The 26,500-nt window shown below is 51.3% G+C and overlaps 1 protein-coding gene across 3 annotated transcripts in view; it reads right to left on the bottom strand.

Moving 5' to 3' along the window:
* Nucleotides 1–26,500, bottom strand: part of ARRDC1 (arrestin domain containing 1) — a 68,306-nt gene that overhangs the window by 3,652 nt on the left and 38,154 nt on the right. For 2 of the 3 annotated variants that reach the window (XM_073313932.1, XM_073313931.2), the window contains 5 exons: nt 8,793–8,843; nt 7,265–7,419; nt 5,676–5,858; nt 4,849–5,025; nt 3,728–4,139 (listed from right to left, as the gene is read on the bottom strand). In XM_073313932.1, the coding sequence (XP_073170033.1) occupies nt 3,728–4,139; nt 4,849–5,025; nt 5,676–5,858; nt 7,265–7,419; nt 8,793–8,843 (978 nt within the window). Of the gene's footprint in view, nt 1–1,157; nt 1,339–3,727; nt 4,140–4,848; nt 5,026–5,675; nt 5,859–7,264; nt 7,420–8,792; nt 8,844–26,500 lie in introns of all 3 variants that reach the window. The other variant, XR_012155215.2, reaches the window with a different exon arrangement.

Below are 26,500 nucleotides of genomic sequence, written 5' to 3'. Positions count from 1 at the left end.
TATCCTCAGACATTTGCATGGTGGCTTGAAAGGGCGCTGGTGGTGGAATGGTGGAGGAGGCAGTTTCGGCTCATACATTTGTGCTTTCTCTTTGGGGCAGGGGTGTAAATGCCTGGGGAGCAGAGGACTGTCCTAGAGACTCAGGCTTCACACTAGATAGATTAGACTCGATGGGCAAGTTCTCTAGGACATTCTGAACCTCCCAGAGAAACTTGGGAGGAGTGTAGCCAAGACTCCTGCCTCATGAGTATTCCTGTCTCCAACCCATTAGATGCCATGTTAGCAGCATCCATGGCAACTTGTTTGGTGTTTTCACCACCAATTTGCCATCCTCAATGAAGTCTTGAAATTCTTGAGGAAAATTTTGGACTACAGGGACAAACTCCCAGTAACTGTTGAAATTATTTTACCAACAGAGCCTGGTAGTTAGCAATATGAAACTGAAGGCTGTTAGAAGATAATACCTTCCTTCCTAGAAGATCAAGCCATTTCGAGCTCTTGTCCACAGGTGCTGCTTTGGGACATTGCAGGCTAGATCTCGGAGGCGTCTTGTATTGCCAGGGAGCTGAGTGCTGTGTGTGAGAAAAACTCCACTCCTTGGCTGGTACAAATATATCACCTCTTGCCCCTTTTTGGGGTGGTGCACAGGAGACTGGAGAATGCCACACTACCTTGTCTGGTTCCAGGATGCCCTCATTTACTGGGAGGCTACTTGGTTGGGAGCAGAAGGCTACAAGATGTAAAAGACTGTGTGCTGAGTATCTTGGACATCCTCAAGTGAAACCTGAAGTTCATTCACCACTCTCTGCAGGAGCTCCTGATATTGCCTGTGGCCATTACGCAGGGATAGGGAAGAAGGGACAAATTGCCTCATTTGGTGAAGGCAAGGAAACACCCATTGGTCGCTCCAGATCTGGCTTGAAATTCTTCTCCCTCTTACTACAATGGAGCTGGTTGGTGTAGTGTAGAAGAGGGTCAATGGGACTCATGGATGGATCAAAGGTGTCTAAAGTAGGGATCCTATAGACCCTAACAGGTCCAATATGAAGGGCTGACCAATTGCGGGGGATCCCAAGGAATCACAGACCATCAGTCCCTCGGATAATAGTATCTGGGTGGAGGATGGACTCCAGATCTTTGAGTCTGTCTGAACTCACCTCCCTATGTGGGGAATGATGGTTCATCTGGAGCTTCCAACCCATCGGGAGAGAAAGCTGGCTCCTGTTCAACCAGCAGAGCCGTCTGCACTGGTGGGTAAAGCTCCTGCCTACAGATGGGAGTGGGGAGCATTTCCATTTCCTCAAGGTTTCCTCCTCCAGTGTCAAAATGTCTCAAGCCCTGAAAGAAGGGGAGGGTGAAGATATCCTACAGCAGTGGTCACCAACCAGTCGATCCTAGAGGATCTCTGGTGGTGCAACGGGGCTGCTGCTAAGGCAGGCTCCCTGCCTGCCCCAGCCCCATGCTGGTAACAGAGGCATGTTGGCCCCTTCTGGGAGCCTGCCTCAGCCTCACTGCGCTGCCAACTGGGAGCCACCCGAGATAAGTGCTGCCCAGCAGAAGGCCACACCCCAATCCCCAGCCCTGAGCCTGCTCCCGCACCCCAACCCTCTGCCCCAGCCTGGAGCCCCCTCCTGCACTCAAACTCCCTCCCAGAGCTTGCACACCTCACCCCTTCCTGCACCCAAACCCCCTGCCCCAGGCTCAACCAGAGCCCCCTCCCACACTGTGAAGCCCTCAGCCCCAGACCAGAGCCCACCCCAGTGAAAGTGACTGCAGCAGGGGGAAGGGAGAGCAAGCAGGGCAGGGTAGATCCTGGGTTGCCCTTAAATTCAAAAAGTAATCTTAGGTGTAAAATGTTTGGAGAACACTGTCCTATAGCGAGGTGTCAGTTTTGGTTTGTCTTGAAGTAGGAGGTGTTTCTACAGTTGGGACTAACAGATCTGGCATGTCTCTAGTCCAGAAATGGGTCGGTACCATCAAAGAGTCTAACTGGGAACGGAGATGGTCTTGGTGTGCCGATCCTTAGGCTTATCAACTGGAGATGTCAGAAATGGCAGATCCTTTCATCTTCATGCTTTACCCTCATGATCAGAGGGTTTAAGCTGGCTAAAGCCTTAGGATCCGGGCACGAGGATTCACTTGACTTGACCGAGTCAGGGAGGGAGCAGACCTGAAAAGACATCGGTCTTTGTACTCATGAGAGTGCCCCTTACTCTCATGAGCAGCCCTCGCTGATGACTATTTGGGTTTTGCAACTCTGGAGCTCGTGCTTGGAGGGTTGTTTCTCATTGGTAGAAGTCGATGTATGGCGTGTGTGAGGGAGGAGGGAGCCTCCCTGGCCTGTATCTGACTGAGGTCTCAACCATCTCCGTAAGGTGTTTTCTCAGATGATCTCCCTCCTCACAAGTTTCGGAAGGCGGGGGCGGGAAGGAGCGGAGTGACAGATGCTGCACTTAATCGATCCTTTTCCTGGCAACAAAGGCAGCACCGTTGTTTGATGCTCACGGGGAAGGAACGGGGATAGAGACAGTTCTCAAGCTAAGCTTACTACTACAAGACAAACGAACACCAAGACTACGTACAACACATTTACAGGTTCTGAAGACGAAACACGGAGGTATCCATGGACACAGAAGATTCCAACTCGGGCTATGCAGTGGTAAGAAGAAACTGGAGAGGTCTCTGTCTGCACCAACTCTTATTCCCTCAGTTCGGAGCCTGAGGAGGGCATCTCCGCAGCCGCGGACCAACCGACAGACACTACTGGCTAGAAATCTCCAGTCTCAGGTGCATGGCATGCGTGCGTACCCGCATGTACAATACACTTAGGGACTAGCACTCTAAGTAGTAGTGATGGTTTTGCTTACCTATGCAGCAGTTAGGTTAGTACCCCTAGATCTCACCCCCTCCCCGTCAATCAGCATCCTCTCACTCCCCTTGCAATTCATCCATCCCTTGTTTGCTGATGTTTGGCCTCGAAGAAACAGTTTGGGTCAGTTACACAGCCAAGACAACACCTAGTGCCTCAGTTTTTACCCTGAGTGCTAAGGGTGTTCTTATTGCATTAGGATATTGGTTTGGTCTAAGCCTGTTCTCTCACAGACCCTAGATGGGCAGTTCTGGGATAGGCAGGTTCCACGGATTTTCTCCTCATGTATAAAGGAGTTCCCAAATTCTTACATGCTGGACCATCTCATCACACATGTAGAATTTCCCCTCTTTGAGCCAGACCAAATGCCCATTCACAAAGGAAAGACTCCTGTTAAAGTTGCTTTTCCAGTTCTGTTGCCAACAGCATCAGCATGGGTCCAGACATTTACACCATCCTGTTGGACCAATACCGTCTTTTGCAAAGATCTTCTCCACTTCCACAGCTATCCTCAAGATAATGTTGGCTGTGGGTAGGTCACCTCCCTCATAGTAGACATGTGACATGACTGTCATGGCTATAAAGGGGGAATCCTTTACGGAGGCTACTGGACACAGAGACCCTGTGACTTTTCTGACTAACAGACCATGTGGCCTGGTCTCCTCCTACATGGCTCTCCCCATGTCCTGGCCTGGCTCAGCAGCCATGGAAAGAACCACTACCACACGACAGGGGTTCAACCACTGCTCTGGCAGCAGCGGGGTAAGGGACAAGTCTACACTCTCAACAGCCACTGGATTGATTTCCCCTCACAACCTAGACAGCAGCTCTTTTAGAGCTCCGGGAGGGAGCGCTCACCATTGGGGTAACCCCACGTGCTGTACTCCGGAGGCAAGATGAGAGAGCTGGCGGTGGGAACCGGAACCACTGTCCCCTCAGCATAGTACGGGACCGTCGCTCCTGTTGCCAAGCAAAGTGTGGGGTGGTTTGGGGAGGCAGTCTGGTCTGAATCCAGCCTTACGTCCTGGAGGCTCAGTCCTGGAGCATAGCTGAACGTGTGAAGCTGGGAATGGCTCTTGGTGGGGATTGAAACATTGTCCATTGGGTGATAGCCACTGGCAGCTTCCTCCTCTTCTGGTGGGGCGGATGGTACCACAACGGATGGAATGTGCTGGACCGACCTAGCCGGGGTCAGAGGAACCCTGTTCACAGCGATGTTGCCGATGTAAATAGGAAGAGTGACTGAAACCTCTGGCGACTTCAGGGAAACCTGGGGAGGGGAGAAAACAAGAGGCATCCAAGTCAGTCAATCCAGGTTCTGCCAAAGGCCCAGTTGCTCCAAACACAGGCAGTTCCAGCCACTGAGCAGAGATTAACAGGACAGCTACAGTTCTAGGCCCAAATGTGCCAGAAAGGTAGCAAGTTATTGGGAGGTCCCCAGTCTCATGCTGCAGCACCCACATGGTCTTGTTTGGTGTCTTAACCAGGTTTTTGAGAGAGCTCAGGGCCAAATTTCCAAGTACTCAGGACCCAGTGGGCAGAGCTCTGCTGAAAGCTTGGCCAGAAGCATCACTTTTATTCCAATCTCTAACTGGCTAACCCCAGACTTGCCGAGGTTGGGACTGCACCGTTAGCATTTTTCAGCAACAAGCCTATGTAAAACCGTGCATCTGTGGGTAGGGATTGTAGTATTGCCCCGCACCAAAACCGGGAAGCAGACTGGAGCTCTGTAACCCAGGGAGCTGCAGACACTCATCTGCTGAGCAGCCTGACAGGCAAGTCCTACCACATAGGTGTCTCCTCCAGACCAGGTGGTGTTTACTCCATGGAGCGCAGTATTGTTTGGAGAGCTTCTTCCCCCAGGCAGAAACTCCTCTGGCTCCACCCTCCCCAAGGACTCTGGCAGCCCTGGCCCAGCCCATTGGCAGCCCTCACGGATGTTCTGCTGTAAGGAAGGGGCAGGGCAGGGCAGTACCTACCTGGATATAGTAGTCGACATGTATGAGGCTGCAGCCTTGCAGCATGGACTGCGGCAGTGCAGGGACAAGGATCTGCTCCTTCCATTCCGCGTGCTTCCAGGCCTTCACCCCCGAGCCCTCCACCTCAGCAATGGTCCTCAAGTCATAAATCCAACGCTTGGATTTATAAGCGACCTTCTATAGAGAAGAGCGAAGATGGGATTAAGCAGAACAATTTCTACAGGGTCCGTTTCACTGGGCTTCCAGCATTGCTCAGAGTTGCCAAGAACTAGAAACCCTTGCTGAGTGAGAGTAAGCAGAGGTCTGGCGTGACAGACAGCAACATGGAGTTTCTGCCCTGTATCAATTATGTGACAGTTGCCATCTTGGCAGACACACTGGAGATTAAATCAAGGACTCCAGAGCTGAAAGCATGGACGGCTACAGCTTGAGCTGAAGCAGCAAGGCTCTCTAGCTGATGCTGCAAGAGACTCAGTGGAGTAGGCACGGAGTGGGATGAGGATCTGCAACCTGCCCTCTGCCCGCTCACTGAGTTACACCTGGATTGCATTCATGGGGGCGTCTCTCCTCCCACCCCATGCCCAAGTTAGTTAATTCTGCATCCCCTCTAAGGATTTGGTTTCCACCTAACCTCCTCCCATCACCACCTACTACACACCTGGGAAGGGAGATGCACAAGGATTTCAAGTTTAGCAGACCCCCATTTATATCATCATTGCGCCTAGGAGGGAAAGCAAGTCTTGAGACACTGCTCTCAGCATCTGCCTGGATGTGGCTCTATCCGAGCCAGCCCAGCATCAGTCCCAGTCCCTGCTGAGGTCTCTTACCTGGAGGAGGCTGGCCGCCACAGTGCCAGTGTCCCGGCCAGACTTGTTCTCGATGTCGGTGCACAGCTGGATCGCCTGCCCCACGATATAACCTTTGAGGTCCGAGGTGGCGGTTAAGACGATATTTCCACTCTTCACCAGCTTGTAGCTGAACTTCTTGGTGATGGACGTGGTGTTCGGTTGCTGTGGGGGGACAGCAGGTGGTCAGACGCGGGGGCTCAAGAGGGAGTTTGCAAAAAAAATGGTCAAAGGGAATGAGGGCTTGGGTTCCCCCTGCCAAATCCGAAACACCCGGTCTTCCAACAAGCTTGGTATTCTACACAGTTTGAATAAGGCTGAGCGCGCCTCCCAGTGGAGGCCACATCTCCCACACGGGGACAAATACAACGCTATGAGCTACTGTACCCCACAGATCATCTTCCAGAGTAGGGCAGACGTCGCTGGTCCCCAGAGGGCTGCTGCAAACCACAGGTAAACACACACAAAGCAGCTGCTTTGCCCATACGTGCTTATAGTGATCTCATCAAGGGCCAGTGCCCAATTCCTTTCACAGCAGCAGTGACAGCCACCCCAGAACAACGGTCTATTCATCAGAAAAGATTCCAGGCTGGCAAAAGCCAGAGGATGGTGTCATTAGACCCAAAGGGTCATTACAACAACCCCTAGAGTGGGGCTGGTTACACACTCCCCCAGGCCTGCACCCAGTGGGATCACCTAGAAAAAGGCTAGTTCTCATGCAGATCTCTGCAGCCCACGCATGAAGGGGACTGCGCTAGTCAGTGGGGCAAGTAGGGTGGTCTGGTCTAGTCTGCTATAAGCCATTTATAGTCAGTATGGCATACTGGAAAGACACAGGAGCAGAACGTGGGGCCACCCGGTTCTCCTAGGATTCCATGCAGCTGCGTGCCCCTGTCTCCTGTCTGGGGTCTGTACAGCAGCCCTGCCGGAGACAGGGCTGGGGGCGTGGCTAGGGCATACAGCCGTGCCGGTGGAGCTGCTGGTGTGGACTCAGTTGCCAGCGTGTCTGAAATAAATATATTCTCTGCTGTCAGAGGGAGCTGGTTTGAAGTTCTTCCACTGGCGATTCCCAAAGCAGGTGCGACTGGGCCGGCTATTGTTCCTCTTCTCTTGGCATCCCACACAGCAGCTGTGCTGGGTCCACCCACTGGGAGCACTCCCCCCCAGGTAATGTGGGATGGATCATGGGGAGGGGAGGGGGGACACCAGGGGGTCCCAGGCTAGGGGAGGTCACATCCCCTCCCGACCCCCCTGCCTTTAACTGGTGTGGCATACTGGTAAGAAATGAATCCTACTAGCCTCACTGGCACTAGTGGAAACGGCAGCGGAACAGGCCCATGGATTTACAGCCCAGACCAACGATGCCCTGCAGTGCTTTGGGTGGCAACGTGCTAACCCCTATTGCATCTCGTTCCATGTGCTCCATGAGCGACCCTCTCCTCCGAGTTACTGCCCTGACTTCGCAGGGAGACACTGGATGGGGGAGAGGGATGCTTGGCTTCTCCTTTATTCCAGTGGGAGACGCTCAAGGGTGCAAGAGCCTCTTGCTCTCCCCATTGCTGCTCTCTTACCTCAATGTCAGGGATGTCATTCAGGTTGAGTGGGCAGAGAATGTAGAAGACCTTGTTGCACTTGTGGTCCTTGGCAAATCGGGGTGTATCAATCACGGCTTTGACCTGATGGACCACCTTCCCAAAAGGGCCTTCAAACGATGTGGGGGCTGATGCTACATTCATAAGAGAGAAGGCAGTCAAAAAGAGAATGCCTCAAGCCATCGAAAGGGGAGCTCGGCCTTACCCACAGAGCCTGAAACACTTTCCTGTGGCTCAAAGCAAGAGGAGAGGCAGAACCTTGCAACTATTTGGGAGTTGGTCTCCCAAGTGCATTTGAGCCTATGCATGAAGAATCAGGGACCAAATTTGGTCCATCAGGACTACTGCCCCTTCAGTAAAAAGGAAGCTGCAACCTGGGCCATGCAGCCATGGTGTATGCAGAAGCAGGGACAGCACTAACTCCTCTTATTTGTGCTATGGTAGTGCCAGGAGCTCCAGTCACAGACCCGGCCTCACTGTGCTAGGTGCTGTACAAAACAGTGAACAGAGACAGTCCCTGCCCCCAGGAGCTGACAATCGTCCTCCCACTCTGCTCTGGAGAAGTTTACAATACAGAGTTCCCACCGGTTTTCCCACCAGCGCTGGTGAGGAGGTGGGGTCGCTAATGCAGGCAGACTCCAGCAGCTTCCAGCTAGTTTTACTACTGTGTGGTTTAGTTAATATGGCTGTAGAGGTACCAGAGGTTCCCAGAGCCTCATCTGCACTAGGCAAAGAAGAACTGCCTAGGTCCTTTTCGGGTTAGCCAGCCGTGTGGTCAAGAGGCATGACTACAGTGCAGCTTCCATCATCGCTCTCACCAGCAGGGGTGTAGGGGTCTGAATTTGGCCCGTGGAGACACAAGTTAGGGCTCCCATCAGCCCAACAGCTCCCAATGAGATGGGTTTCCACCGAGATTCTCTAATGAAGACAACCTCCAGAGGGATAATTCCTTGAAGGGCCAGATTTATGCAGCAAAGTTGCTCTTCTAAAAAGCCGGGCTCAATTTAAGACTAACTCCAGCTGTGCATTGAGAGGCAGCCCTGAGGGTCTCTCTTTAATAAAGGTTTGTGCTCTTCCTGCCAGCGCTCTCCAATGCTTAATATGCTCTTAGGCCTCGACTAGACCAGGAGAACAGCTCTGGTTTGAAAACATATCAGTGGATATGACCTTAAAATGTGACTTTGCACCTGGCACGGACATGCTTTACTACCATCAAGAGTCACTAGCTGTTTGTGGTTGACTCTGGGCTCCCACCAGTGTCTCCAATAGGTACTAAAGTCATGTTTAAAAATCCCATTAGCCAGCCAGCTCTGAATCTCACCCCCCCCCCCCTTTCTCCTAGCTGAGCCAAGGTCTTAGAGGCTTGACAACAAAGGTCCTTTCCCCACTTGGCCAGCATGCGCTTTTTACTGTATAAGGCAGAGGAGAGAAGAGTCTCCCGGAAACACTAGCGTCACTATGTTTTCACAACCCTGAGCCTCCCAAGCAGTCAGTATCTCCACCATACCTGGCACCAGGAACTGGAAGGGAAAGGTGTGCTCGCCAGCTGTCAGAACCCCTGCAAAAGAGAGAGCAAAAGGCAAATGAGACAATCTGGAGGCATCCCAGGCACTGAGCCTGAAACAGGATATCAGTGCATTAGCAACAGGCTTCCCCGAGAAGACAGACTGCCAGCTGAGAGCACATGTCCAGGACTCATCCCCACAAAGCATTCTTCTCACCACAGCTGAAGCACTCACACTCAGTGCATGGAATAGGCCAAGATCCATTTACCTGTCTAAACACTAGCAACAGAGGAGCTATGGGGCAGAGTCCTGGGGGCAGCCGGTGCAGTGGTCAGAGGAGCAAGGTCTATAGCTACTGGCTGGCCACAGGTGACTGGGTGTGGGACCCAGGAAGGAGATGCATGTGAACAAGGCCAGGATGGTGCTGGCTGTCCTGGGCTTGGGGAAAGTTTTGGTGGTATCAAGCCAGTATAATCTTAATCTTCTCCACATGCTACTCACCCTCACGGAGCCCATTTACCTAGATAAGACCAAACTCCCCCTCCTTCACGCAGGTTGCTTTGCAGTCTCTGGCTCTCATCAGTGATGGGCCAAAGCTGGAACTCCTGAGCCCCATTAGGGTTAAAGGCAGAGTACAGTTTCAGACTTCTAGACCCTACAGTTTTGGTCCTGGTTTTTAGAGGACATGGCTGAGATCTCACAAATATCAGCTTGAAAAGACTTCAGTGCAGTTGATTGGATTTGTTCCACAACCAAGTGTAAGGATCATACAGTGAACAAGGCCTGTAATGCAATCGTCAGGCCTAGATAGATTGCAGATCCTAGACATGACTCTTGTGCTTTTAGCACAGCAGGCAGTCTCCCCTCCCTCCGTTCTGCCTGGCCCTTACACCGCAGGCCCTCACCTAAAGAGCTGGGCTCCTGGCAGGGATGCTGAGAGCCATTAAAGTACCCCATATATAGAATGGGGACCACTTCAAGCCAGGGGGTGCGGCAGTACCCTCAGTTCCAGCACCTCTGGTTTCTGGGTCCCACGTCCATCTTTTGTGACGGGAACAGACTAAGAGACTGTGACATGAGAGATAATTGCCGGTCTGGTGGTTTGCCTTAGCAGTTGTGGGTATTGAAGACACTCTGATTTGATCAGGCATTGGGAGAAGGGTTTAGATTTTGTACCAGAGACTTCATTTTATTTGGCATCAAGTTCTCCACTTCAGCACGTGCTGCCCCTTTTCCAAACCCACTGTTACTTTAACTCCAGTGACCACGCAGCAACTCGCAGTAACGTCTTTGGACCACATTAATGGCATTGCAACCGACTGTAGGAGCACTTCTGAAAGAGCAAAGAGCCAAGATTAGCTTGGCATGGCTAAAGCCATCAGCCAATCCTGCCTTTTAAAATTTACAAGCCAACTGCAATGCTCTGTGCACAGTTCTCATTTCTAGATTCCAACCTAGTTCATCAGCAGTTGATAAATTGCAGTTAAGGGCAGATAAGTGATACTGTTATACTTACTACCTATTTAATCTCCAGCAATAGACAACAATTTTGTAAAACCCTCTTCATTCTTGCTGTTTACATGTACACGCGATGTTTTTAATTGGCAGCACAGCAAGAGGAACCTGCTACCGACTCACTGAAGCTGTGTATGTTCTGCAGGTAACTTATACTAGGAAGCCAGAGCCAAAACCCAGAACTAAGCTAGCTAATTTGTTGATGCAAGAAATGGGCTACAAGACAGCTGACAGTCAGTTTAGTAGTAGAACCCCATTTGTCAGCAGACTAAGCAGATTACTGGACGCAGACGGGGAAAGAGACATTGACAACAATGGAGTTTCTCTTCCCCCTTTGCGGGAGACATTTTTGCTACATGGAATCCTGTAATGGGTGGGCCACTTCCTGAAGGCCTGTTTGCAGTCGGGGTGCCTCTGCTGACACCTGCTTCTGTTCCCACCCTGCCTTTCAGGGCTGCCCCAGAACTGTGACCAACTTCTCTCCGGGTCAGCACCACCACTGCCTGGAGCCAGTTTAACAACAGAGAGTTCTTAACGTCGTCAGGGCCCCAAAAGAAAGTCCACTGCTGCACAAGATTCCAGACTTCACCACCAGAGCTCTTCTTCTGTCCCCGTCTGGTCTCCCAGGCCATCTTCCCAGCTAGAGCTCAGCCCTCCGGCACTGGCCTCTCGGCCCTCAAACCGCCAAGATCAACTCCCATCTAGGAGCCTCCTTTCTGTCACAGCTCCCTTGGTCTCTCTGCAGGAGCCCTTCACCAGTTTCCGGATCTTACTGCCCTCAGGTGGGGCTCACTCGGTGATCAGGGACAGCTAGGCCCCAGGCTCTCCTGCCCAAGGGCATGCCACCCTGTTACAACTCCAAACAGAGATTTCATTCACTCTCCAGAGCTGGAGGAGTTTGGATCAAGGTCTGCCTGGTTGCAAGCTTTGCTAGCAATTCTCACAATGTTTTATTCACATAGCCAAGCTGTGGGGGCTGTGCATGCCGGGGGAGAGAAATCAGCTGCACGACTCAGTACATACAGAAAACAAGCCTCTCTGACCTTCAATGGAAAGACACACAGACTGTGACAAGCATTAAGATCTTAATTCCTCCCAAATGCCTCGTGACTGAACAATGTATAAGCACCTTGTCCTTTAGGATAGGAAAGCGAATCATCCATTAGACATGCTGTTATTGGATTGGTTTTCAATCCTCTCCCTCCCCTCTTCCCCCAAAAAAACCAAAAACACCACACCCACCCACCCAGATGTAGGCTAAAGTCTAACAACTAGTTTAGTCACTAGGTGGTGTTCTGTAGCAACTCTTCAATTGCAGGCCTACAAGCCTTTGCTGGGAATTACCCCTTATACCCTGGAAATCCTAATGTTACACTTGTGTTCTTAGGAGGGGTTGGAGGAGGTGTCTGTGTGGAGGAGTTTTTTTTTTTGGAGTAGTTATTTGCCCAGCACTGAGACACAACGACAGGAAGTGCAGACCAATTCATGATAAAGATCATGCTATAAAGTTGCTGCACTGAAGCTACTTAAAAAACAAACCAACCCCCCACCCCCACCGCTCTAACAATGTAATTCCTACATAGGATGGCTGAAGCACCGGCCTGGGTGAGGGAGACCTGATTTCCAATCCCCAGTTCTGCCATCAACTCACACCACGGCCTCAGGCAAATGAGTTCAGCTGTGTGCCTCTGTCTCCCCACATGTAAACAGGGTACTATATTCACCTACCACACTGGAGTTATTTGCAAAGCACTTTGGAGATGCAAAGCTCCATATCAAGCGTTGATTGCTACAGTCACAACCCCCGACTGCTGTGTCTTGGCTTCTCAGCCCTAGCCGCACACAGTTGAAGTGTGGTTGCAGCATCGGACAGTTGGCTTTGCTTTTCTGGAAGCTTTCCGGTTGCAGCATCGGACAGTTGGCTTTGCTTTTCTGGAAGCTTTCCAAAGAGGATACACAAGAGACAACATGCGGCCTTCTTCCTTGGAGAGGCACCTGTGCCCAGAAGGGTTTCTGGTGGCTGCACACAAAGACTATTTATGAGAACAATTAAAGTGTGGGGGGGGGGGGAGAGGAAGGGCGGGAGAAAGAGGGAGAAATAAAAGTCTGGCATTTTGCGCCCTCCTATAAGATGGAGGCTGGCTCGCTAGCACCTGGCCCGGCTGGATGCAGACCAGGCCACCCTTGAGACAGTTGCACTTCCAAGGGCCGTGCTGACTCTCGAAGTCAGTTATGCCCATTGCTGCTGCTGGGCCACCTTTTGTTCTAGTTATTGCAAGTGATCAGTGCAGCAGAGACAAGGAGCTCCGCTGGGTGGATCTCAGCCTTCCTCAGGAAACAGACTGGGGCGGCCTTAAGGTACCAGTGCCATTTGTGATGCTCCCATTACCAAGAGTTCACTGAATACGAACTCTACTCTGGACCATCCTGCAGTTCAATTTGTGCTGTTGCCGGAAATTACTTTTCCGGCCCCTCCTCACAGAACAGTAATGGGTCATTCTCTGTAGTCTTCGTTATTGCTCGAGGGTGGGTTTGCACCATGCTTGAGAAAGTCACGGGCGTAGGCTCAGTAAGGTAAGCGAGACCAGCCTCCCCCAAAGCCCCAGTACCCCCAGAATGCCATCTTGGGCTCTGCCAACCACAGCATCCCATCAAGTGAGCCTTTGGAGACAGAAGCTGCCTAGAGGCGGATGTCTTCATGGCCAGTAGCCAGGCCTTAATTTTAGGGCCTGGCCATTATGCTGGACTAGAAATGGAATGAGAAGCCAGTGGAACTCGACATGCTCTCGAATCTCTGCTTTGTAAGGCAGAGAGAGGCTCCAGTTCAGGTCTGCTCTACGGTGACCCAGGTCAGAGTTGCTCCACCCTGTCCCCGCTCAGTCCTGCCCATGGATGGCCCCCTCCTTCTGCCAAGGGTAGGGCAGCTTTACGCCAGGAGACCCCCTGCACATGAGGAGTTCTCCAGAGGTCTTGGTGGACAGCAGACTGAGCCCAGCTCAACAGGCAGGCTCCTGGGTGTCTATGTACGTGGGGGTGCAAACTGGAGTGTCTGAAGGGTTTCAGCCTACATCCCCAGGCAGAGCAACACATCCTAGTCTGAAGGCATGGGTAACAGCAGCTAAGCCACCACAGGGGAATGAGCCCAGGCTCCTGGCTGAATGGAGATGGAGCCCACAGTTCTCACTGCTGTTGAGTGCGCGTCAAGAACAATAAGAGGCTGCAGGTCACTGTGATGATTGGAAGGATGCGCCCCCGCTAGAGGCAGGTAGATGTTCCTGGCTCACTGCACCGGCAGCTTTCCTTGGTGCCAGCCAAAGCTCAGGGCTGCAATATAGCAGCAGGTGTTACAAGGCAGAACCGGGGGGCGTGTTAGAGTGGGTAGAGCCTCAGCTGGGTCTGGCATTTTTAGGAGCCCTCAACCGAAATGTCACTTTGGGGAGAAACCAGGAGGGGTTCATGCTCCAAAGCAAGGAGTTAAAGGTGCATCTTCACGGCGAAAACCCCCGTGGCGGTGAGTCTCCAAGCTGGCTCTGGCTCACGCTATGGGGGCTAAGAACAGCAGTGCAGACATTCCCACTTGGGCTAGATAGAGCCTGGGCTCTGAAACCCAGCAAGGGGAGCGGGTCATAGAGTCCAGGCTCCAGCCCGAGCCACATCTACCCTGCTATTAGCCCTGCAGCACAAGCCCAAGTTGGCTGAGCTGGGCTATGACACTTGTTGCCGCAGGATGTGGGTGGGTTTTTTTTGTTTTTTTTTTTGCAGTGTAGACGTACCCAAAGCCACAGATTCGGTAGGCAGCTTCAAGGGGTTGTGAACATTCCAGAGGACCCTGCTTGGCAGATTACGCAGCTTTCACAGCGCAGGGATTCCCTGTCACTGGCTTGCTGCCTCTCATCCCAGCGAGAGCTGGGTGTTTAGTAATCATGTTGTTCCTCCCAGCTTCCTTGTTCGCTATCCCTTGGAGGAAGGGATGCCCCCCTCCCCCAAAGCACACAAAGCAGGGAGACTCATTCTAATTAGCTGCCATGTCTGACCCATTCAGGGCACAAGCTCCATCCTGCATTACTGCCACAAATCCCCCACACCCTAAGTGGGTGCAACTCCAGAGACCTCAGTGGAGGAACACCCCCCTACCCCCCAATACCAGGGAGGGAGCAGAGTTGGGAGGCAGGTGTGGGGGAGAGGCAACAGGCTATTGCAGAGAAACGTACAAGGGTAATCTCCACTAACTCCGTATATAGCCCGGATGGCTGGAGTCCCACGACTCACCATCCCACCTCATGCCATTGTGGCTTAGCTTCTGTGCTCCCTTCCCTGAAGCCCCCGGGAGATGGGAAGGGGAAGAAGCAGCCTTCTTCACCCTGGTGGAGGATGTGCATTAGATACCCCGCCTGAAGGGGATAAAGCTTTGCTCAGGCACTAGTAGACCGGGCTAATGTGATCCAAACACTGGCCACTCTTCTGGTTTATTCCTGTTGAAGGCAAGTCCACAGTGCAAGACAGATTTGGGCAGATGCACCCTAGTGGGATTCCAAAGAGGAGAGGGAACAGCCCTGTTCCTGGAAGCAAGCGGATTGCTCTCCTCTTGTTGATGCCACACTGGTGACAGGACAGGGTGGCTCCATCCACCCTCTCTGCACACAGCACACTTTGCCAGGAGCAGAGTCCAGAGTCAGCGGTGACAAGTTTTGTCCTGTGCTTCACTGCTGCTTCTACATCTCACATCCACCAGCAGCTGTCACTCACTGACTGCTGGGCAGTCAGTCTGGGGGACCTGCTGGTAGGAGGAAGGCCTCGAGGACAAGCACTGCATGGATCATGAGAAGTGGGAGAGAGACAGACACTCCCATTCTCCCCATAGCTCCCCCAATTCCCTAACTGGGGCCTTTGGGCACCACCATAAGAAAATTGTTCTTGATCTTACTTGTATTAAAGCTTGCTCAGGGAGCACAATTAAGAGCCAATTTTAACTAAAAAGGTTTTCCCTTAGATACAAAAAAAGGGGAGGTTTCCTCTTTAGTCCGCAGCCTGATGTTAAAAGTCTCGTTACATGGAACCAGCAGGGCCGAGAGATGGTGTTTTGAGAGCAACATGAGAAGTGCCCACCTGCGGTCTGGAACAAGAGTGTTCTAAGGGAACCTATGTGTGGATTGCTGCCCCGTCAGAGGCTGTGTGAAGCAGGTCTTGAAAGCAAAGCCCACAAATTCAGCCCCATTTCTTCCCCCTTCCACCCATTCCGACTTGGATACCCAGAGTCTCCTCTGGAGAGACTGTCTAGTCTGCACGAAGGGGTTGAGAGAGTTACCATCCTCAGCAAGTGATTAACTTAGGATTTCCAGAAGCCTGAACAAAGGGTGTAGTTTGTGCAGACACAAAAGCTTTTCCTGACATTTACATGCAGCTAAAAATACCTCCGAGAAAGTCATTATGCAGCAGAGGCAGCTAGATCAGCAGGGCTCAGTGATGAGGATTCCACCTGCAGCAGCTTTTCCTCCAGGTTGAAGAACTTGTGGCCTTTGAAACATCTCCCCTACAGACTCCTGAGGGGAAGAATGGCTTGTCTACACTACAAAATTAGTGTGGAAATCAAAAGCCACCGCGGTAATTAAATTGGCTGTTGATGTCCACGCTACCCTGCTTCTGGCAGTGGTGCGTGTCCTCACCAGGAGCATGTGCACCGACTGACAGCCTGAGCGTGGGGCACTGACAGCTGACAGCTCCATTTCACATCAGGGAGCTGGTTATGTCACATTTGGTCTCTGGCTGGGCTGACAGCTGGAGACCACAGGCTCTGGGGCTGACAGCTGGAGACCCAGACCAAATGCAAAAAAGTTTCAGCCATGAAACTGACAAGAATGTCAATTTCATTGCCAGTTGGTTCCCTGCTATGAAATTGAGCCCACTGGGAGCTCATAGCGGAGAGCCCTGCTGCCACCTCCCAGTGAGAGCTCTCCCCCTCCCCATCCCACACCGGGAGGCAGTGTCGGGGCTCCAGGCTGTCAGCCAACAGGCGATGCAAGTAGCCCAGTGTCTACAGAGACACTGTGTTGCCCTAAATACATCGACCTAAGTGCAACGCCTCTCGCAGAGGTGGAGTTATTAGGTCGGTGTAGTGGGTGACTCACATCAGTGGGAACACCATTCTAGTGTAGACACTCAGAGTTAGGTCGACGCAAGTTCAACCTAACTCTGTAGCGTAGACCTGCCATAGACTGGAAGGAGCTTGATCTTTATTACTAAGGTTGTTCTGCTAAACACCAGTTGTGACCGTCTTACTGTGCACAGCAGAGAACAATGTCCCAGGGTCTCACATACAGTTTTCCTCATTGCATTCACTGCCAACTAAGGATTTGTCTGGGAACAAGGGACTCTCTGCTTTGCATCCCAGCCGTTTTGTCTGATCCTACAGTGGAGGTAACGATGGGACAGGTTTTAGTATGTTTTAAGCCAGGGGTCAGCAACCTTGGAGAAGCGGCGTGCCAAGTCCTCGTTAATTTAAGGTTTTGTGCGCCAGTAATAAAATATTACATTTACAGGGGGCCCCCTCCCCGACGGAACCCCAGGCAGGCAGCAGGCTCCATCCAGGCTGGCAGCGGGCTGAGCGGGGCCTGCAGCCGGGTCCCTGGCTGGCAGCAGAGTGCCACTGGAAAATCAGCTCACCTGCCACCTTTGGCACGCATGCCACAGGTTGCCAACCCCTGTTCTAAGCCATTGTTACCTCGTGGCAACACTGTCTCAAAGAAGGATTTGGACTTTGCTAGGGTATCCAGTAAGAGATGTTGGCCTGGAAAGGTCGGTTGCTCTCATGGTTAACTCAGATCTGGGAAACAGGATACCTGGGCTCTATTCCCGGTCACAGGGTAATTTGGTGCAGCCAGGCCCCCATTCCAGTTCTCCAGCATGAACCACAAGAGGCCATCAGCATTAAGAGCAACAGATGGTCAGACTCCAATGCCCTGTCCCACACGGGCTACTCAGACAAACCTATCACAATCGTTAGCATACATATCCTCACCATCCCTGGGAGCTAATACAGTGCTATTATCCCCACTGTACAGCTGGGAAACCCGTGGCACAAACCGTGAATTTTTCACCCCCGAGCAATGCCGATCTAAACTTTAAGGGTAGACCAGGCCTAATGGAACAAGACATGTACCAGTGGCTCTCCCCTCAGGGCACAAGGGCCCATGTGGCACCAGCAACCCTCCCGCAAGCCAGGTGTGAAAACTACAAACTTCCTTGTCTTAACTTTAAGACTTCTTTTTAACCCTAGTGAAGAGACAGCCAGTCTTCACCTCAGCCTCACTCCAATTGCTCTGTCCACTTTACTCCCTTGTCTCTCCTTTGAGAGACCTCCCTCCTACCCAGACCACACCCAACGCATTAAGACTGCAGCACTAGTCTGCTGTTCACAAGCCATCATTCTGCTCCCGTGATCTAGTCCTGTCCAACCCTTTGCCTTTCTTATCTATGTAGGCCTTGTCTACATGGGGAAGTGTTACCAGTTACACAGGTAGAGACAGACCAGGGGAACTCCCAGTGTGAACACGTCTCCAGGTAGAAGAGGGCTTTTTTTTGGTTTTGTTTAACCCCCTTCCCAAGCAGCATAAGAAAGCAAATCCCTATCACCCCAGCCAACCAACCCCAAAAACCACTCTTGTACCAGAGTAAGACTCCACATCTGAGACACACCAGCATAAGTGTAGGAGTTTAGATTAAAACTCATACCTTTGCTTTACTAATAAAAAGAACTGCATAGCCTATAGACAAGGCCTTAGATTGAGGGCTCTTTGGGCAGGACTGCCTCATGTGTTTGTGATTTGTACTGCAGTATGTGAGATCCGTCACGGACCAGGACCCCACTGTGCCCATGAGCGAGCAAACAGAACAGAGATGATCCCTGCCCCAAAGAGTTTATTCTTAGATCGTAAGACAAGAGAACGGGGGAACACAGAAGAAAGCAGAAGGAAACAAGGAGACACTGCTGGTCAGTAGGACATGTGGAGGTCTACTCCTCTGCACAGTGCCTAGTAGAGCAACAGGACCTCAATTCTGGTCTCTACCATAACCACCAACACAAGTCTCTAATGCAGGGATACTCCAAGCTCAGCAGTTCAGGAGTCCAATTAGCAATCAACATTACCCAGAAGATCCACAGTAGTAGCTGGCTATTGTACTATAAACAGTATGATGGGCCAAATATTTAATTGATATATAAATTTCTTACAGCAAATAAGTTAATAACTTAATGCACATTGATAACATAGTAAACGCATCCTGATTTAATTATTAACCAATCATCATGTGCTGCAAAGAGCCGCAGGAGACACATTAAAGAGCCACTTACAGCTCCCGAGCCTCAGTCTGAGTATCACTGCACTAAAAAGGGTCTTCTCATCCCAAAACGTCTTTGGGGACACGGGGACCAGTACAGCGCCTGCATTTGTTCCCATCTATTGCCTGTTCCTCTATTTAGCCCCGCCTGATCACGTCTCTGCGTATGATGGACACTGCTCATTTTAGCGAAAGCTTCTAGGAGGAGCACACCTACCCGCTCTAGGACTGACGCCACCAGATATTATACATACTAGCTTTTGTGAAGGGCTTGGCGATTCGATAAAGAGAGCACTATACAAGTGAGGTGGATATCATTACCCCACTTACAGATGGGGAACCTACGGCACAGGGAGGTGAAGTGGCCATCTAGTCAGCGGTCGGCCTCTTGGTCTGACTGACCTGGATTATAGCTGCATCATTTTCTTTGGCATCCTATCATCTGTCTTCTGCAGTGGCCCCACCCCTAATCTCTTCAAATGCAGCCACCCCCATACCTTGATTTTGTATCCTATTCTCCTCTTAGCCCTGATCTACACTCCCAGGAGCTGTTGTTACACCAACCTAACCCCTGGTGTAGATGTGGCTAGGTCAATGGAAGAATTCTTCTGTGGACCTAGCTACTGCTGCTCAGGGAAGTGGCTTGCTACAAAAATTGACAGAAATACTCCTTCTGTCACTGCAGCACTGCACCAGCATAGTGCTGTAGTGTGGACGGGCCAGTCTTCATTTCTCTGAAAGTCACTCCGCTTTACACTTGCCATCTTTTAAGAAACTCATCTCTACTGCTTCCAGCCTTCTGTGGTCTGAAGCAGACAGAGTAATACTGTTAGCACACTGCTTTGATACATTTTCCACTTTGGTACCAAAACATACTGTTTAGCCATCCATACGGGTGTCTGATTCTGTGCAGGACTTGTGGCTAAGGCACACGGCCTTTGCACCCGATCTGGACAGAACCATTGGTACTGACCAAGCTTCGTAAGTCCACACAAGATTCTACTTGTTCTAGGACTTCACCGCGGCTGCCTTTCAAACACTTCCTCTAGCACCTTCCTCTTTCCAAGACGCAGCCACTTTGTCTTCTTGGTATTTATTTTAAGTCCAAGGCAATGACACCAAATCCAAGTTAGTGAGGAGTATTAAATGCCACAGAAACAAGTGCTGAAGGGGTGCTGGAACTATGGAAGGCACAGTTTGATGAAGTACTGACCCCTGCTGCTTGTCCAGGTGCAAACATACATTCTGGACATGCCAGATGAACAGGAACGCTTGCGTGGCAGAATAAACAAACACCGAGCCACTGTCAGAAGAAAACTGCCTCTAATGTCGATGCATTTACTGGGTAATATGCAGGATCTAACAGTTTATTTTAATTCAGCAAGTTAACAGTTAAGCAGTTTTAAGAGCATCTACATTAGAAGTTTGCTTTGATGATAAATTGATTCAGTTTAGCTATGCTGGTGAAAACAAAACCACATGTGCACCCCACCTGTGAGTAGACCAGCTCTTAATCCACTAGCCTTTGCAAAGCACTAGGCCCTGGAATGAACGCGGTTAGGGAAGAATCGCAAAAGGAGACCACCCCCATGTACAAAGTGCACAGGGACTACAAGAGGCGTATGGAAATAGAATTCCAGTAGGATCATGCTCTCTCTCAAATGGGTTCCTGCAACAGCCACCTGCCCTCTTCCCCATGGGGCAGGCCTGACTGCCCAATGCAGTTCTCTCAGGGTACATCTATACAGGGATAAAAAGACCTGCGGCACAGCCATGGATGGCCTGGGGCAGGAAAAAGAAAGTCTGTGTAGATGCTCAGCCCCAGAGCCTGAGTCAGCTTACCGGGGCCAGTCACAGGTTCTCTCTCTGTGTAGACATACTAACAAATAGTGACTTGGGGTTTCTGTCCAATGTGAAGTGGCTGGATGTGCTCAACACCCTTGCTGTAACAGCCACTTGCAGTGGGATGCACAGACTCTAAAGGCTAACCACCCAGGCTGACCCCCATTGTCCACTGGCTGCCAGAGCAATTAAGATCTAATGGCCCGTAAGTACCCCACATTCCCAGAAGAATAAAAACTGTTTGGTCTATAGACATACAGGCACCAGAGAAGAAAAGGGGCAGGGAAAGAACCTTTGCATCACCCCTTAAACAGCATGACTCGCAGTACTGATGCGGCTAAGTGGGGCTGATCTAGAGGGGAGACAAGGGGAGGATCAACGACAACCCTACTTACACGGGCCCCCTCCCTTCCAGGGAGGGGGAGGTTACACAGCGTTTTGTCTGGGCAGACAGTTCAGACTGGTTTATAATTACATGAAGCTCCAGAGTTGTTGTGGTTTCCTGGTTACAAACCACTGCTCCTGGACACAGATTAGTCTTGCAATGCAGGTGGGACAGGACCAAATCATGGTTTAAAGTTTAGGCCAGTGGTTCTCAACCATGGGTCTGTGGCCCCCTAGGGGCTGCAAGCAGGTTTCAAGGGGTCCTGCCAAAATAAACCAGAAAGCAGGGCTACAACTGAAGCACTTAGCTCTGCAGGGGGCCCCCGTGGTATGGGGCCCCCAGGGAACTGCCCTGCTTGCTACCCCCTAAAGTCAGCCCCGTACAGGTGGGCCATGGAGTTTTTATAGCATGTTCAGGGAAGGGGGCACCTCAGAAAGCTAAAGGTGGAGAACCTCTGGTTTAGACTACGATCCCAAGCCATCCTATATACCTGCAAAGCCCCAGGCTTGAGCAATGTCTGAGGACAGGACTTTGTTCCATCTGCCAGACAGAACCACATTAGAGGTTAGAGCACCACACTGGGGACTCAGGAGTCCTGGATTTGTCTCCCAGCTTTGCCGCTGGCCTGGTGGGTGACCTTGGGCAAGTCACTTCACCTGTGCCTCACCTTCCCCACTCATTTGAGAGCAGATGCAAAGTGCTATTCACAGGTAGGTACAGTATTGTTATTCCTAATGTCAGGCATAACTAGAGCATAGCTGTGACTTTTTCCCCCCTCTCATAGTGTAGATGGGACCCAATATGGTGAGAGGAGCTTTTATTAGTGGGCAAAATGGGCTAACCAAGTTTAACTTGAGAGTCACTGTTAATTAAAAGCAACTCCCCCCTCCCCAAGGTATAGAAAACGTCTCCTTGGTTCTGAATTTCTGCAACCAATGCTGCTTATCTCGGGTCTAGAGAAGAACCTGGCCCCACCAACACATAGCCAGCTTTACTGCAAGAACACTGGGGGAATGTGTGGTGAGGGGAGAGACGTACGTGGCCATGCAGCAGGACTGGCTTCAGTCTCCAGCTCTCCATGCACATTGTCAGAACAACATCCACTACCTGTCCTCACAGCCACCTCAATGACCTGATGGCTGCTTTTCACAAAGCTTCTGCTGGGCATAGAGCAAGAGCACATTCACGCCAGCCTTCAGAATCATAGAATATCAGGGTTGGAAGGGACCTCAGGGCGCCATCTAGTCCAACCCCCTGCTCAAAGCGGGAGCAATCCCCAACTAAATCATCCCAGCCAGGGCTTTGTCAAGCCTGACCTTAAAAACTTCTAAGGAAGGAGATTCCACCACCTCCCTAGGTAACGCATTCCAGTGTTTCACCACCCTCATAGTGAAAAAGTTTTTCCTAATATCCAACCTAAACCTCCCCCACTGCAACTTGAGACCATTACTCCTCATTCTGTCATCTGCTACCATTGAGAACAGTCTAGATCCATCCTCTTTGGAACTCCCTTTCAGGTAGTTGAAAGCAGCTATCAAATCTCCCCTCATTCTTCTCTTCTGCAGACTAAACAATCCCAGTTCCCTCAGCCTCTCCTCATAAATCATGTGTTCCAGCATCTGAATCATTTTTGTTGCCCTCCGCTGGACGTTTTCCAATTTTTCCACAGCCTTCTTGTCATGTGGGGCCCAAAACTGGACACAGTACTCCAGATGAGGCCTCACCAATGTCGAATAGAGGGGAACGATCACATCCCTCGATCTGCTGGCAATGCTCCTACTTATACAGCCCAAAATGCCGTTAGCCTTCTTGGCAACAAGGGCACACTGTTGACTCATATCCAGCTTCTCGTCCACTGTAACCCCTAGGTCCTTTTCCGCAGAACTGCTGCCTAGCCATTGGGTCTCTAGTCTGTAGCAGTAAAAGAGATTCTTCTGTCCTAAGTGCAGGACTCTGCACTTGTCCTTGTTGAAACTCAGCGGATTTCTTTTGGCCCAATCCTCCAATTTGTCTAGGTCCCTCTGTATCCTATCTACCACTCCTCCCAGTTTAGTGTCATCTGCAAACTTGCTGAGGGTGCAGTCCACCCCACCCTCCAGATCATTAGTGATCAATCATTCAGCTCAGTGGAAGTGGTGAGAAGTTGGATTTCTTCTGCAGCTGTACCTGTGGTCTCCAAGAAAGCTTTCTGAAACCTCGCCCACAGGCCTGCGCCAGCTCAGAGGGAAGTGAAAAGGCAGAAATGCAGTACACTACTAGTGCAGTCGCAGGGCAAAACAGAGCCAGGCATGCCACCAGCACTTCTTCACTGCTAATTTACCAAGGCTTTGGATATCGTAGGACTTAGAGATCGTGGTCCCTCTAATTTTTCCCACCCATGTGTGGAATGAGTTTTGTTATGTGCACCAATTGTGTGACGCATCACGTCCATATGGGTGCACATAACAAAATTCATGTCGTGGGGGTGGGGCTGAGGGGTTTGGCGCATGGGAGGGGGCTTGGGGTTAGGGCAGGGGACTGAGCTCCAGCTGGGGGTGCAGGCTCTGAAGTGGGGCCAGGGATAAGAGGTTTGGGGTGCAGGGCTACAGTGGAGAAGAGAGGACTCCCCCAAGCTCTCTCCTGCCACAGCAGCACTGGGGCTGGGCAGAAGAGGCACCCCACCCCTGGCTGCAGCAGGTCCAGCCTGGGGGAGGAGAGCCCCTCCCCCAGCCGCAGCAGGTCTCTGCTGGGGCTGGGTCCAGGTCCAGGCCCAGGCCAGGGGAGGGGTGCCCCAGCTGCGGCAGGTCCAGGCCTGAGTTGAGGTGCCCCTTTCCTGGCCAGTCCCCGGAGCAACTGCATGGCGCTTAATAGGCTGCTGCACAGCCACGCAGATTACAAGTCACGTTAGCATGTGTATCGCACCACCAGAAACACTTCAGCCTTGCCTAGTGTAGGTCATCCTTGAATGTAGACACAGCCCAAATGGAACAGAGCCAGGTCATGACCTTTAAATTCAGGCCTCTCTTTGTTGGAGAGACTGGGGCACCAGCCTTGCCCTCCCCTGCCCCTGCCACGCGAGAGGAGGCGGTTGGATACACTCAGAGCGGTTAGCATGGAGTCTCTCACCAAAACGCATAAAAATGCTGCATTTTTGTTTAAAGCAGCAGCGAGAGACTTTCAAGACTATTTGACAAACAACAGGCCTGGCAATATGGTAATTTCTCTCAGGCTACTTATTAGAGAATGATGCATTAAACACGCTCAGCCGATTCCTCCAGAGAGGAAGAAATTACAGTGCCTTTTGTTGGTCCCCCTGCCGCCCATCACAATAGCACAACCCTCCTGTATGCTGTAATTAGCCCTCCATCTCCAAAGATTTCATTAGAGGAGAGAGGGGCTCCTGCAGACTCCTGGTATTTACACAGTGTTGTTAGCACGGCTCTGCCCCAGCAAGAATTCTCTTCCAGGTCTAGTGGATTCCACTCAAAGCTTCTTGCTTCTCGGTAGGCATCAGAACTTCAAGCTTTTGGCAGGGCCCCAAAAGATAGTGGGAAAGAGCCAAAAGTTCTGCTATGTTGCAAGACACTAGGGTTTTTGTTCTGTGTTTGCAGGGTGCCTGGCACCATGGGGTCCGAACCTAGGACTAGAGCCCCTAGGCACTATGGTAATACAAATAATAAATCATAGGGCATCTCAGCAAGAGTAGCCGCTCTCCTCTAGGTTACTATAATCGGGAGAGTCAGCCAGTGGGCTTCCCACCTCGCAGGCTTTCAGATTAAATGTGGTCTTCAGTTCATCCACCTTCCCTTACCACGAGCAGCAGCAGCAGCTCCTTGTAAATTGCTTGCTGCAAGTTACCAGGAGGTCAGGGCTTGCCCCCACTCTTGTGCTACAGCTGCCTGGGGCCAAGCCCAAGGGCCTCAGATTCCTGCTCCCCTGGATGACAGCATATGGGGCGACTTAGTGGCTCAGCGGATCAACGGGAAGGAAGACAGCGTATCAACGGCTGCTCCCTCTACACGTTCTTTCCAGGCCAGAGCTGGAGGGACTGTCTCTAGAGGTGCCACTCTGTTCCCGGTGAAGCTGCTCACTACAGTGAGCGTGTGAGTGATGGGAGCACCTATCCACTCTTATGCTCTTATCCAAGCTTATGCTCAAAATACATTTGTTAGTCTATGGTGCCACAAGTTCTCCTTTTCCTAGCCACTCTGGGACTGCAGCCATCAGATAGCATAAAACCACTAGCCTTTGTGCAGTACTTTGGGATCTGATGGAGAGCGATACTTAACCCCCCCCCCTTTTTTTTTTTATAAATAAAAACAGATGGGGAAACCTGAGGCGGGAGGAGATGATGAAGTGACTTGCCCAAGGTCATCCAGTAGAATCAGTAGCAGAGCTGGGAATAGGTCTCCTAAGCCCCAGTCCAGTGCTTTAACCACTCATGCTGTTGCTCAGAGGCCTTGGGCGCATGTTAGATGGAAGTAATTTCTGAGCCCGGCACAGAGACCTCCATGGCATTTCAGTAGCCAGTCAGCCCGCCCTTTAAAATTGAAAATGAACTATACTGAGCTTGGACACACTGCTCTAGCCCCCCATACATTGCTTGGGTGGCACACCCAGGCCACGAGAACAACTCCAGTGGAGGACCGGCACTGAGCATGTGTAGGGGGCTCGATGCTGCTCCCCCTTGCAGCTGCTGGTGGAAGGCGCACAGCAGGAGGGAAAGAAGCCGTAGCGCTGCAAGGGAGAATTGAGAACGGGGCCAACCAGCAGTTTCAGCAGAATCCAGGCAACAAAAGGTGATTTAAGTCCACCTGTGCCTTCACACCCTCCCCTCTGGGCTGGGCTGTCTGTGCTCGGTCTCTCAGGAGATGCAGCAGCAAATACGTCCAATGATGCAGGTGCCAGTTATGGATTTCTTCAACCCTGCACGGCCACAGAACATCCTCTTGGTCAAGGCATTATATAGTCCGAGACCAGGTTTGAGATGAGAAAACTCTGCTGACTCATGCCATCACCACCTCCCCTGGAAGTGTCCCTGCTCTTGGAGAGGGAATGGTTTTTACACCTGCCGCTCAGAACAGGCATGCGTGGGTGCATCTGCTCCTCCCCAGCAAGAGCGAGCCCAGAATCGCACATGGACGGCAAGTGGGAGCTGCAGTCCTCTTGGGGAATCTCACAAGTAGGCAGCTCGACACAGGCTGCCCAGCTTAATGGGACCAGCTGACATGATGGATTCTACCGACCACTGTTCCCTCTAAGCTGTGCTCGCGCACACAGATCCTAAACCCCGTGCACACAGTGAAACACAAAAATTTGCATGGAAGCATAACAATTTGCACAGAAGAAATTTTTTGCGCACACGGCCTGTCAAAAATTAGAGGGAACATTGCGACCAACATGATGGATTCACTTAATGCCTCAGATATTGCTGGTTTATAAATACTAGTGCGCTCCCCACCAGTGCTCAGGGAGTCGTACAAGAGCAATGCCACCCATTTAATGCACAAAAACAGGAAATAAGCAAGAGTCCAAGTTGAACAGAAACCACAAAAGCCAAACCAAGCAAGAGTGTCTGCAAATGCTCCTTTACCTCACTATTGAAAGCAGACATTTAACTAAGCTCCATTAAAGGGCAACACTGTAGTCAGAGGG

Source organism: Lepidochelys kempii, chromosome 16 (assembly GCF_965140285.1).
Source record: "Lepidochelys kempii isolate rLepKem1 chromosome 16, rLepKem1.hap1, whole genome shotgun sequence".
NCBI classification, from domain to species: Eukaryota; Metazoa; Chordata; order Testudines; family Cheloniidae; genus Lepidochelys; species Lepidochelys kempii.
This window is presented reverse-complemented; position numbering and strand designations above follow the sequence as displayed.